Source organism: Rutilus rutilus, assembly GCF_951802725.1.
Source record: "Rutilus rutilus genome assembly, chromosome: 1".
Lineage (NCBI taxonomy): Eukaryota > Metazoa > Chordata > Actinopteri > Cypriniformes > Leuciscidae > Rutilus > Rutilus rutilus.
In genome coordinates, this window is record NC_140209.1 from 49927407 (window position 1) to 49941643 (window position 14237).

At 38.8% G+C, this 14237-nt stretch overlaps 1 protein-coding gene across 1 annotated transcript in view; it reads left to right on the plus strand.

Moving 5' to 3' along the window:
• The window catches only part of scn4ab (sodium channel, voltage-gated, type IV, alpha, b), a 111876-nt gene that overhangs the window by 82989 nt on the left and 14650 nt on the right, over positions 1–14237 (plus strand). Inside the window, exons 2-9 of the mRNA XM_084408580.1 lie at positions 4006–4330; positions 4442–4560; positions 4767–4856; positions 6048–6176; positions 8200–8291; positions 8396–8653; positions 8842–8905; positions 9087–9228. Coding sequence (XP_084264706.1) covers positions 4006–4330; positions 4442–4560; positions 4767–4856; positions 6048–6176; positions 8200–8291; positions 8396–8653; positions 8842–8905; positions 9087–9228 — 1219 coding nt within the window. The remainder of the gene's footprint in view (positions 1–4005; positions 4331–4441; positions 4561–4766; positions 4857–6047; positions 6177–8199; positions 8292–8395; positions 8654–8841; positions 8906–9086; positions 9229–14237) is intronic.

Below are 14237 nucleotides of genomic sequence, written 5' to 3' on the forward strand. Positions count from 1 at the left end.
ATAGGTCAGAAGCTGCGGCCATTAGGGCCGCGCTGAAGATGGTACCTGGGCGTGGCAGGGGGGCTCGACAGCGCCCCCTTGAATGGGGTCCGAGTGCGGTCCGAAAACTTGGTCCATATACCAAACACTCTTGCATGAATTAATATGAAACTCGGTACACATATAGATCTTATTGGGCTGAACAACTTTCGTGCTCTAAGTTTTACGCCAGCCCAACAGGAAGTCGGCTATTATGGGTTGTTTGGAAAACGCATGCTGTGGAATTTGATGTACTCCTCCTAGGAAATTCATCCATTCGCCTCAAAACTCGGTGTGCATGAAGTCAAGACATTGAGGATGATAAATTGCGGACGGATTTTTGATATCTCGAACGGTTTGGCCAAGGCGAGGAAACGAATTTATGGTGAATAATGGGACACAGGAAGTGTATTATAACTTCTGCATACATTGACTGATCTTGATAAAACTTCAGCAGTGTGTTCGTGGTCAGAGGCCGATCACATTGATGTGACTATTGTGAGTCAAAGTTATAGCGCCACCAACTGGCAGCAGGAAGTGTGTCACTTTCAAAATGCTTTGAAATCACCCTCTTATTTTTACCCGATTTGCTTCAAACTTTATGTGTATAATGTAAACACACGGCAGATGTAGACCTGTGAAAGGATTTTTGATATCTTTAATACTGTTGCCATGGCAACGCTTCAAACTTTAATATTCTTTTTTGATGCTTTTGAGACTCTTAACATACTTGAAATTGGATGAAACTCGACAGACACATCACATTTATTAGCCCGTAGACATGTGCAAAGTTTCAGAAACGGGCGTGGTGAGGGGCTCAGTAGCGCCACCTTTAGTCATAAATTGGGCGGTTAGTTTTATCAACAGCAACAAAACTTGGTATGTGTATTGTTCTCATCAAGACGGACAACTTTCTAATTGACATTAACCATCTCCGACCAACAGGAAGAGAGATATTTTGGTTTGAATGTGGATTTTCTGAAGAATTTTCTCTCCCTCTCTCTGTGTCTGTGTGTGTGTGAGGGGAGGGGGGGGATTTGACTATTGCTTTTATATTGTTAATCAAGGTTTCAGGGGCTTTTGGGGTCCTTAACATGCTCAAAAACTCTTGAAACTTTGCACACAAGTCAGAACCCCCTGCCATCAGGGACGGGCTGAAGCTGGTACCCGGGCGTGGCAGGGGGGCTCAACAGCGCCCCCTTGAACGGGGTCCCAAAACTTGGTCCATAGATCAAACACGCTTGCATTAATTAATATGAAACTCGGTACACATATAGATCTCATCGGGCCGAACAACTTTCCCCCGGTCAAGTTTTACGCCAGCCCAACAGGAAGTCGGCTATTATGGGTTGCTTGGAAAACGCTTGCTGTGGAATGCGAAGTACTCCTCCTAGAGAATTCATCCAATCCCCACCAAACTCGGTGTGCATGAAGTCAAGACATTGAGGATTCTAAATTGCGGACGGATTTTTGATATCTCGAACGGTTTGGCCGTGGCGAGGAAACGAATTTATGGCGAGAAAAGAGAAACACGAAGTGGTATAACTTCTGCATACATTAACTGATCTTGATGAAACTTCACCAGTGTGTTCGTGGTAAGAGGCCGATCAGATGGATGTAACTATTGTGAGTCAAAGTTATAGCGCCACCAACTGGCAGCAAGAAGTGTGTCACTTTCAAAATGCTTTTGACAAAAGTGGGGGGGTTAGTTTTACCCACAGTTACAAAAATCAGTACGTACATTGGTCTCATCAAGCCGGACAACTTTCTAATATACAGTTATTAGCTTCGACCAATAGGAAGTCAGATATTTTGGTTTGAATGTGGATTTATTTGCAAATTCAGCCTCTGCTTTTTACCCACTCCTGCTAAGTGTTTTTTTTTTATTCACACCAAACTTTTTTAACACGATGAAAATACATTAAAGATGCTAAATTGTGAACGGATATTAAATATTTCAAACGGTTTTGACATGGCGAGGGATTAAAATAATGTCAAAAAATGAAACAGAAAACATCTCATATCTTCTTAAAATTTAATTATACACCATTTATTTTTATATAAAATTATACAAATATCAGAACTAAACCAAAACAGAACTAGTTTTGGGTTTATTCAGTTTTTTTCAATTCAAGAATTATTTACAAGTTTAAAATCAGCCAGAATGCGCTATTTAGTAAAAAAAAAAAGTCATACATAGGGCTATACTGCCCTCTTGTGTTCAAAATCAGGTAGGCCCATTGTATATTGTATTTATATATAAATATAATAGCGATGTGACTGAGAATTTTTTCCCACTGGTTAATTGATGTGTGACACCGCGGCGGGGGCTTTTAAATCGCTAACTTAAAGGGATACTCCACTTTAAATTGAAAATTCTGTCATCATATACTCACCCTCATGTTGTTTCAATCCTTTATTAATTTCTTTCTTCTGCTGAACAGAAAGGAAGATATTTAGAAGAATGTCAGTAACCAGACAGTTTCTGGTCTCATTGACTTCCATAGTATACATTTTTTTCCTACTATGGAAGTCAATGGGATCAGAAACTGTCTGGTTACTGACATTCTCCTAAATATCTTCCTTTCTGTTCAGCAGAAGAAAGAAATTCATAAAGGATTAAAACAACATGAGGGTGAGTATATGGTGACAGAATTTTCATTTTAAAGTGGAGTATCCCTTTAAAAGCGAAAGTGAAATACGGTCGTCCAGTAGGAATGAACTAAAAAAACATTCACTCTGTTCTGCTCGTTCCTCGCTGTAGACGCGTTATTGCCCATGCAGCCGTGAGCATTTTAGTTTCATTTAAAAAATAGTGCCATTTCGGGGGTGGGATTGCTTGAATGTTTTTTTACAAAAGCACAATGTTGTGTTTTATTGCGAGTGTACATAAATATAAGTAAACACAGTGCAGTTTAAATGATGTCCTGTATGAACAAACCGACGGAGTAGCCTATGTTTTTATGTTTCCACTGTTCGATCGTGCCCACGCCACACACACACACACACACACACACACACACACACACACACACACACACACACACAAAAACAACAACAACAACAACATATTGTGCATTCCAGCATTGCAATCTTGACATCGCAGCTGGTTCATTACAGCCGTAATAAAATATAATAATAAATATAAAAAGTCAACCTATTTGCAGCAAATGATAGTAGATTTTAGATCAATATATTTGTTTTCCTTACAATTTTAATTAACACTAACTTTATTCTCATCTGAATTATAAATAATTTATTTCTGTATAAAATAATATTACCATTAAAAAATACATTTGATTGTCTTTTTTAATCAATGGAAAATGTGTGACTTAAAAATAAACAGATTAGTGCTCGGTTTGTGGACAAGAAATGAAAACCAATGCAATATGATGAATGTCCAAAAACGTTCGCTCTTCTCTGCCCGTTCCTCGCCTCGCCATATATATATATATATATATATATTTTTTTTTTTTACACATATATATATATATATATATATATATACACATATATATATATATATATATATATATATATAAATATAGCTGCGAGCAGCGATGGAGGGCCCAAGCCGGTGACACCGCCACCCCGGTGGCTTTAGTGTAACTAAAGGCACCAGGGTGGCGGTGCCACCGGCTTGGGCCCGCAATCGCTGCTCGCAGCTATATTTTAAACTATTTCCAAATATCCTGTTCTATTTCTAACTCTGAGACATACAAAAACGTTTTATGTTTGCAGAAAACTAAGATGTGATGACAAATGCTATTTATTAAATAAATTATAATATATTATAAACTGTAATTTCATAATTTCCTTTTTTTAATTGACAGAAATGTAATTAAATACTTGTTTAGCATGACTGAATATGAATAATGTTGTGCAAGGAATTACAGACGGTCTAATATCTCATGTGATGACTTTCAGAGAGGGTTTGCTAATGTACCACACCTTTCTCTAATGGACAACCTTTCTCTATCCCTGCAGGGCACAGTTGAGAGACCCCGAAGTGGTGGCAGCCCTCCTTCAGCAGAATGTCAAGATGGCAAGCCTACTCCCTCCCACTGGTATGGATGTGTTCCGCCCCTTCACTTTGGAGTCGCTCGCCGAGATCGAGCGGCGGATGGCAGAAGAAGCCGCCGAGCAGGAACAGATGAAGGCCCAGAATATCGAGGTGGCTGAAGAAGATCTGCCCAAACCCAGCAGTGATTTGGAAGCAGGAAAGTCCCTTCCATTCATCTACGGAGACCCTCCACCAGAGCTCCTCAATGTTCCTATTGAAGAGTTGGATCCATTCTACAAAGCACAAAAAGTCAGTGGCACATGTAAAATACCAGTGATGTCAACAATATTTGACAGGTCTGGCTTATCAGAATAATAGTTACTCCACAAGACGTGTTCTGTCCCTTGTTTTGTTTTTCAGACTTTCATCGTGGTCACCAAAGGGAAAACAATATTCAGATTCAATGCTGAACCTGCCTGCTACATTCTAAGTCCCTTCAACCCTGTTCGACGAGTAGCCATAAGAATACTCATACATTCATATCCTTTATATTCAATATAACTCATGGAAATAGTCATATTATATTATATATATATATACAGTATGTCAACAATGTTCTCCATCTGTTCTTTGATTTCCATGTTTTAAGTTGACATCTTAGGTTTGTGTAATGCTCAGAGACAGAGTTTTTGTTTAGTTTAGAGGCACAAATCATTCATTCTGAGTTCTCCTTTACTCACAACAAATTGTTCAGCTTGTTCATCATGTTAACCATCTTGTCAAACTGTGCTTTCATGACACTGAGTGACCCTCCATCCTGGAGCAAAACAGTAGAGTAAGAGTTGCACCTTTTCTCCAAAATCTATCCAACATTCCTCAAATATACAACCCCACCAATGACATCTATCTATCTATCTATCTATCTATCTATCTATCTATCTATCTATCTATCTATCTATCTATCTATCTATCTATCTATCTATCTATCTATCTATCTATCTATCTATCTATCTATCTATCTATTTATTGTTCCATCGGTCTGTCAAATTAGTTATATAATTTTCTGTGAACATCAGTTAATATTAATTCTACTTCCTTGGATTTAAATGACAGTTCTGCATCCTGTTTGGTACCTCAATTCAAAATTTATTTAAATTCAGGAGTTGGAACTTACAGGTAGGGTAGGCAATGTTTTTCATAAACACTTTTGTTATACTGGTTTAAACTCTCTTCACATCCTGATAGCAATCAATAATAGAGGTGGTCTAAATATATATACAGTATATATTTTTTTACATATATCTTCTGTGGAAGTCTCAGGACCTAAAGTTTTTCTCCGTGTTTTGGAGACACTCTAAAGGGAGGGTGGGATCTTATGTTTTTTAAGCTAGCTTGCTGTATCTAGCCTCTCTGAAATTGCCTACCCTACCTCTAAGACATTCTGTAATGGGCTTGACATAAAATCAAGCGTAGCGTCATTTCTGGCAGGTCACGTTAGTCAATCTCGCATCAGCTGACTCTCAGCTGATCCACGTCTACCTATAGGAATACGACGCCTATCACTGTATACATATATAAGCTCCTTTAGTATTATCAGCAGCTATCGCGTTTCTCAGGAGTTAATAACCCTCCTCCATCCCCAGCTCCTCCTCTCGTCAGCCAGGATTTGGCCTTCTGATTCCCCTTAAATCAGAATAAACTCTCAAATTATGTTGTACTTTAAAATCTTGAATTAATGATCCGCATACATTCATGTTGTTTCTGTTCTGTTTACCCCAAGGGGGGTTATTGCTGCTCTCTCTGCTCTTATCCATGCTAGGCTGCATGGATGCGCAGGGAGTTCTCGCCCAGAACGGAACCATATCGCCAATCCAAACTGTATGCTAATTGTCAATCGTATTTGACGATAGTGGTCCTGACAGAAATAAAATTCACACAAAATGAGCTGACCTGAAACCTAAAGTGGATGTTATAGAGACACATTTATAGACCTTGATTGTTTATTGTACAATTTGGATCTTCGTAGGTACGTCTTCACTGGCATCTATACCTTTGAGGCATTGGTAAAGGTGCTGGCCAGAGGCTTCTGCAGGGGTAATTTCACATTCCTACGAGACCCGTGGAATTGGCTGGATTTCATGGTGATCAGCATGGCGTAAGTATGACCGTGATTCAATATAACTTGAATGTAAAATCAGTGGCTAAACAAGCCAGTGCAAACATTTGTTATGGCTCTAAATTTATTGATGAAAAATGTTTGTGAGTTCCAAAATGTTGCACTATAAATCCTTCAATTAGAGTTGTGGTTTTAATGCAAATAGATTGTTCAGAAGAGGACTGGAACCATTTACAGCTTACTTACAGCTTACTTTACAGCGACTAATCAGTTTTTGCTCAGTCAGGGTATGTGGCAACCACATTAGACACAAAGGCATTGTGAAAATACCCACTCAGATGTGAGGGGTCAAAGGTCAGTGTGTTTACAGCATCACCAAAAGTGTAATGAGGCTGCCTGCATGGCCTGGTCCTCTGTAGACAGCCCTCCTCAGCTTCTCCATACGCCTCCCCAAGGTCCACCCTCACCTCCCTTTACAACCACAGCCTGGCTGAATGAAAATGTTTATCCACTTGTAAAGCGAGAACACTTACCAGGCCTATTTTTAGCAGCTTCACACTTTGGCCCTTCACAGAACACTAAAAGGCTGCGGTTTGATTGTAGTTCTGAAGGTGTACAAGAACTTTTGTGGTCCCAATACTGTCCTGATAGACAGTTATTATTATTCCCTCTATGATTCCATCTGCTGTTATACATAGTATTGTGTGGTACTAATAGCTAAAAGTATTTTATATGTATATAGGTAAGTATATATAGTCACGCATGTTATCAGAAAAAAATGAATAAATGTTATTTCTTGTGTATTTCCCCTGATGTCTAGTCAAGTGAATCCTCAATATATAAAGTGTATGAACACAACAACAGGTTGTTGATGAATATTTTAGCTTCCTATTGCAGCTTATTTTTGTTTTTAGATTTATGATTTATGATTTACTCTATGCATTTGCCAGCTTTTATCCAAAGCGACTTACGTTGCATTCAAAGTACACATTTTTTAATAGTCCCTGCGAATTGAACCCATGACCTTGGCACTGTTAGCACCAAGCTCTACTGAAATCAGGACTATTTTAAAACAACACATTTCATCAATGCTTATTTTTCTCAATACTTTCTCACAGTACTTTAGTAACTGTATAATGTGTTTCTCGTGGCTCCTTTACTACTTTCACATGAAATCAGTCGCCTGAAGTTCACAGACATCATAATTCAATGCTGTGATCCAACTACCCCACAGGCATCTCACTTGCTATTGGTCCATAGTATACACATAATGATGCCATTTGGCTTCTGTGATCGACTGTTGCACTCAAGCTAAATATAGTCTACACTGAACATATCTCTTACCCCAGCAATTTCGACACTCCTCAGAAGACTCTGCAAAACTGACTCTTCAAAAATATGCCTAAAGGTCATGTCGATAAAAGAGATTTGAACGTACACTATCTTGAGCCATAAATACTCCAAAAGGACTTAAACAAAGTTTCTGTACATATTTTCAAGGATTTATCCACCAAAATAAGAGTTTTTGGTTTTGGTTTTTGATTAATGATTTAATAGGTGGGATGATAGTTCATTGTAAAAAAAAGTTATTTTTTGTTGCTTGTTAAATGTAATAAATTAAATGAGCTAATACATTAACACGTGAACATTGTGTCACAACTTACTATCAAAGCAGAAGTATACTTAATCAATGTGCATTGGGACGACATAAATCATGTTCATTGCCCAAGACCAGATGTACAGAAATATCTAGATTGAGGCAAACATGTTAGAACCTGTTGTTGTTATTCAAAAATAACATTTTCCATCCATTTAATTGCATAGTCTATTTAATTTAGTGCTCTACTTAGTGCTCTGTTTTATTATTAGGAAAAAACAAAACAATAGTCGATCTTTGGTAAAAAGCCATTTTTTTTTATTATGTATTATGTGGTAAAATTTACAACTATTAATATTAATTATTATTATAAGTTATTAATAAGTTGAACGTATACCATGTCAGTGGTATAATTGTGAGGTTTTAAAATAATAAGCATTGTGAGTCTATTTACTTCATCCACAGGTATGTCACAGAGTTTGTGGACTTAGGGAATGTATCCGCTCTGAGGACTTTCCGTGTTCTCCGCGCCCTGAAAACAATTACTGTAATTCCAGGTAAATACAGCATGTCATTTAACATGGCAACTCACTTGAAATGAAAATGTTTTGTACAGTTTGGTAATGCATCAGCCGGGATTTTGTTCAACTACGAATTCCAGGTCTAAAAACCATTGTTGGAGCCCTGATTCAGTCGGTGAAGAAACTGGCGGATGTCATGATCCTCACCGTCTTCTGTCTCAGCGTGTTTGCTCTCATTGGCCTGCAACTGTTCATGGGAAATTTGCGGCAAAAATGTGTCAAATGGCCTCCAGTTGGCTACAGTGACAACCTGACCATGCTCTTCAATCACACAGACGTCAATGGCACTGAAGCTGCCTATAGCTTTTTCAACTACGAGGACTATATTGAAAATGAAGGTGACTCCACATCACATTACTGAAGTAATAAGTCACAAATGTAGCCTGCAATTGCTGTACATAGTAGGAATTATTACGAATGGCTTTGGATACAGATGAAGTTGTTCAAAATGAATGAGAACTTGTCATGTACTGCAGTTACAGTCATTTAACACTTTAGTAAAGAGATATCCATTCTCTTTCCATAGAAAACTACTACTATGTTCCTGGCCATTTGGATCCTTTAATCTGTGGGAACAGCTCTGATGCAGGGTATATTTTTCAAATATGATATTTGACTTAGCAATCATCTAAAGAAGCAACTTTGAATTGGTGTTTTGCAATATCAACAGGGAGAAATGTCAAAGAATTGAATTCAAACTTTATTCAGAGCAGTTTTAAGCAAACTGAATGTATTTATATTAAATTACCTGTTCATGGTTGCTGTTCACAGGAAGTGCCCTGAGGGGTTCGTATGCCTGAAAGCTGGCCGAAACCCAAATTATGGCTACACTAGTTATGACACCTTTGCATGGGCTTTCTTATCCCTTTTCCGGCTAATGACTCAAGACTTCTGGGAGAACTTGTTTCAGTTGGTGGGTATATGCATTCTGTTAAAGTCACATTGTTCCTCACCTTCTTGCATGTAATAATACAATGCCATACTATTAAAATAGTTAACAAAATGACATGAATCAATCCATAACAAAAGGTTAAGATTGTACAATTACAATTCATTGCAGTAATAAACACATCTTAACATGAAGTGAATGCTTGTTTTAGGTGCACTACTGTTACTGCTACTGAATTAATACTTAAATTCAGCAAGGCCATATTGAGTATTTCAAATAAATGCTGTTCCCTTTCATTCAGTCACTATGAGTTACGTCAGTGAATGACAAAATGGGGGTTTCGCTTAGAAGCCTATCACCTTCAAGTTCTACAAAACGAGCCAATGGCAAGGAAAATGCCATGGGTCTGTGGAATTTGCATAGCGCAACTCCGCCCCACCGCGTGGGTATAAAAGGAGGGACGCTGGCAATTTTGCATTATGTTTTTGCTTCGGAGCCAAGAGCATCTCTTCACTCCTCTGCAAGCCTGTATCTGAGTTCTTCGAGACTACGAGACGAGCGGCTCTCCAGTGTGTTGGTGCAACGGCGCGTTCCAGCGAGATCACATTGCCTGCTGATCTGTGCAGTGATCTGCCAACAGTGTGTGTGCTTCTCTCTGGGCGCTTCAGCACTCTGCTGAGCTTTTTCCTCTCCTCACAAAAGAGCTTGCGCGTGGCACGTCTTTCTAAAGATGTCTCGCCCTTGCACTTCTGGGTGCGGTCAGTTCGTTTTGCCATCTGATAGGCACAATCGCTGCCTAGCGTGTTTGGGCTTAGATCACGCTCAGGCAGCGTTTGTTGATGAGTCATGTTCTCATTGTGGGAACATGACCATCGCGGTGCTGCGGTCAAGACTCAATGACCTCCGTAGAGTTAGAGTCCCCTCTGCCACACCCCAATCTATCCCCTCCGCAAGAGGCGATACTTTGGCTGGTGGCCAGGGTGACCTGAGGGTGACGGTGTGGAAACAGCGTCAGCGCCCGCCCCTAATACCCTTCTTCCCGGAGGTGCATGAGGAGGTCAACGAGGTGCTAGAAGTCTCCATTGTCTTCCCGCGATCGTTCGGCGGCCTCCTCCGCCTTCTCTTCCCTTGATGGGGCCGCGGCTAAAGGGTACACTGGGGTCCTCCCGGTGGAGCGCTCTGTTGCAATGCAGTTGTGTCCTCAGAGCTCTTCTACCTCGCGTAGTGATCCAAAGCACCCCTCCGAAGCCTGTAGGTTTTTGTCTACCCTGGTGGCGAAATCCTATAGAGCTGCGGGGCAGGCTGCCTCCTCGCTGCATGCCAAGGCCATCCTGCAGGTCAATCAGGCCCAGATGCTCAGGGACATGCACGAGGGAAGAGCTGATCCGGGGCTCATGGAAGAGCTGCGTGCCGCTACCGACCTCGCTCTCTGGGCGACTTGGTGACCGCATGCTCCCTGGGTCAGGTGATATCCACAGCTGTGGTCCAGGAGAGACACCTCTTTTTTTTCTTATCAGTGCAAAAGAGACTCAAAATACTCTGTTGATTTTGATCTTACATATAGGTGTTGTACATCATTCGATCCTGTGAAGTGTCTATTTTTTTTTTGTGTATACTCATGTTCTCGTGTTGTGCTTTTCGCCAAATAAAGAAAAATAAACATGATGCGAGTTCTGCCTTCTCTCTGTCAGTAAAGTCCATTCTGAAACGCGTCTGAAAATGAACTGTAACTCAGCGAATACTCAGTCACACAGGCAGAAGAGATATGTCTTGAATTCTCTTCTTTTAAATGAAGTAATTTATATAAAAACAAATACTCTCTGTTTATGTAATCTGTATGAAAAGAGAGAGATGTCAGGCGTTCTCATTTCAGCTCATTATCTGCTAATGTGAACACGCCTACGGAGAGCGCGCGTTATTCAAACACAAATGATCTGAGGCAATCCATGCAAACCTGTGAATGCCCGCATCAACTCGATAAAACTCATCAAGTTTTATCAGATTCATGTACTTTGCGTCGTCTTGCTACGCTGTGAGGAATAATACTATCGTAATAATAATCCCGGGAAATTTACCTCAGAAGTGCTGGTTTAGTTTCACTTCGAGGAGCAATGGATCCAGCTGAGGATTGTGAATAGTAAGTTCTTTGTTCTTAAGTGCTTTGTTCTAATCGCGATATGGAATACTGTCTGTAAACCGCAAAAAGACTGTTTAAAGGGGTGGTTGAGTATGATTTCACTTTTCTAACTTTAGTTAGTGTGTAATGTTGCTTTTTGAGCATAAACAATATCTGCAAAGTTACAACACTCAAAGTTCAAAGCAAAGGGAGATATTTGCTTTTAAAGAAATCGTTTTTTAAGGATTACAACAAACTGCTGGTAGAGACTACATGACATTCCTCCAGGGTTAGTGACATCACCAACCCTAAAATTTACATAAACCCCGCCCCCGGGAACACCCAGTCCATGTTAATAAGAGGAATTGTTGTAGTCAAGCACATTTGTGAGTCAGCTCAAACTGTAGCATCCGTCTTTTCACATGCAACAAAGTCACTCTGTGACTCTCACAACAGTTCCTATACGAGCAATTTATAGATTATCATGACAGAATATGCTAATTGAAGATAGTTAACTCCACATCAGCTACATAAATTCATCAACTAACCATTCAGAGATGTCCTGTTGCATTCTACGTGTTGTCACTTCTTCTTGAGTCTCTCCATCTTTGTCTGACTCCAGTTTGAACATAAAAGGCAGAACAGTTTCTGTCATTTTAGTGTGTGTCTGCGTGAGGTAATCGGAGCTGCTAACACACAAGCTCTTGAAACCCCGCCCTCTGTGTCGGGAGCAGCAGCTCATTTGCATTTAAAGGGCCAGACACAAAACAGTGCGTTTTTGCTCACCCTCAAAAAGTGACAACTTTAACATGCTATATAAAAATATCTGTGGGGTATTTTGAGCTAAAACTTCACACACACACTCTGGGGACATCAGAGATTTATTTGACATTTTGTGAAAAGGGCATTATACCACCCCTTTAAATATGAATCATGTGTCTGTGTGTGAATGAATGAACTGTAAACAACAGCGCACATCTGTGCCTTCATTCACACTCGCACTTACATTAGTAAAGATGTTAGTTTTACATGAACACATCTACTAGTTTAGCTTTTACCAGACTATATTGCTACAGTGCTATGCATAAGTTTAGACACCCATGCTAAAGTTGACTAAAAAGAGGAATAAAAAATCATCTTTTGGAAATTGAACTTAATGCCTTAATTTAAAAAATTTGGAAAAATCCAACCTTTAAGGACACCAATTTTCTTTGTGAATGAATAATGTATCGTAAATAAATAAATGTTCTTCCTTAAAATACAGGGTGCATAAGTTTGGACACCCCTATGTTAAATTCCCATAGAGGCAGGCAGATTTTTATTTTTAAGTATTTTTTTTTATTTTTTGTTTAGGATACTATGCATCCTGATAAAGTTCCCTTGGCCTTTGGAATTAAAATAGCCCCACATCATCACATAGCCTTCAGCATACTTAGAGATTGGCATGGAGTAATTTCCATAAGATCATCTCTCAATGCAAATCAAACTAGCTATTAGGCTAACTGAAATAAAACCATGCCAATCTCTAGGTATGGTGAAGGCTATGTGATGATGTGGGGCTATTTTAATTCCAAAGGCCAAGGGAACTTTATCAGGATGCATAGTATCCTGGATCCATGAAGTAACTGGCCTTTAAAAATAAAAATCTGCCTGCCTCTATGGGAATTTAACATAGGGGTGTCCAGACTTATGCACCCTGTATTTTAAGGAAGAACATTTATTTATTTACGATGCATTATTCATTCACAAAGAAAATTGGTGTCCTTAAAGGTTGGATTTTTCCTATTTTTTTTAATTAAGGCATTAAGTTCAGTTTCCAAAAGATGATTTTTTTATTCCTCTTTTTAGTCAACTTTAGTATGGGTGTCTAAACTTATGCATAGCACTGTATACTGAGATGAGAAAAAAATCTAATGAAATATGTTGAAATAAAATGTCTTTGTATAAGCAACGTATTAAACTGCAAATTAACATTTATATGCTAATATATCATAAAAATGATATGTTACAGACGAAATATGAAAGTTTAGACAAGATTTCGTTGATTAGTTTTGGATAGATTATAAAGTTTTTGCTGTAAAAAAAGACTACTGCCACATCAAATAAGCTTTTTCTGCTCATATGTTAAATATATAGTATGGGATGTTTTGTCCAAAATAAAGTAGATATAATAAATTATCAAATAAGATGTTATTATAGTGTTTGTTCCAATATTCAAACTAATGAATCCTTAACTTTGAAATACTTATGATAAAATGTATACTTTTTACAAAAAAAAGATTACACTTGAAATATAAAATTGTAATTGTTGTTGTAATTTTTTATCACCTTTTAATTTTTTTAAACCTTTTTAATACAATAGCAAAATATATATTTTCAAGGTAAATCTAAACAAAACAAAATCTAAATAGGTCAATATAAGCCTTCTCATTACATTATTTTATTGTGTTTTATTAGTGACAAATTTGGGGAGAGGATACAAAAGATGTTTCCAACTCTAACTTTGAACCAATTCTGTAGAATATATATATATATATATATATATATATATATATATATATATATATATAGCTGGTCGATTTGGCCTCCATCAAGAGGGTAGGGGACCTGCAGGCATTTTCGGTTGACGAAGCGTGCCTGGAATTCGGCGCGGTTAACTCTCACGTTATCTTGAGACCCCGGCCTGGATACATGCCCAAGGTTCCTACCACTCCTTTCAGGGATCAGGTGGTGAACCTGCAAGCGCTGCCCTCGGAGGAGCGTGCTTACGTAGACAGAACGCAGTGTTTCAGTACCTCAGACCAGCTCTTTGTCTGTTATGGTGGGAAGCTGAAGGGAAAGGCTCTCTCCAAGCAAAGGTTGTTTCACTGGATAGTGGACGCCATTGTCTTGACTTACCAGACGCAGGATCGTCCAT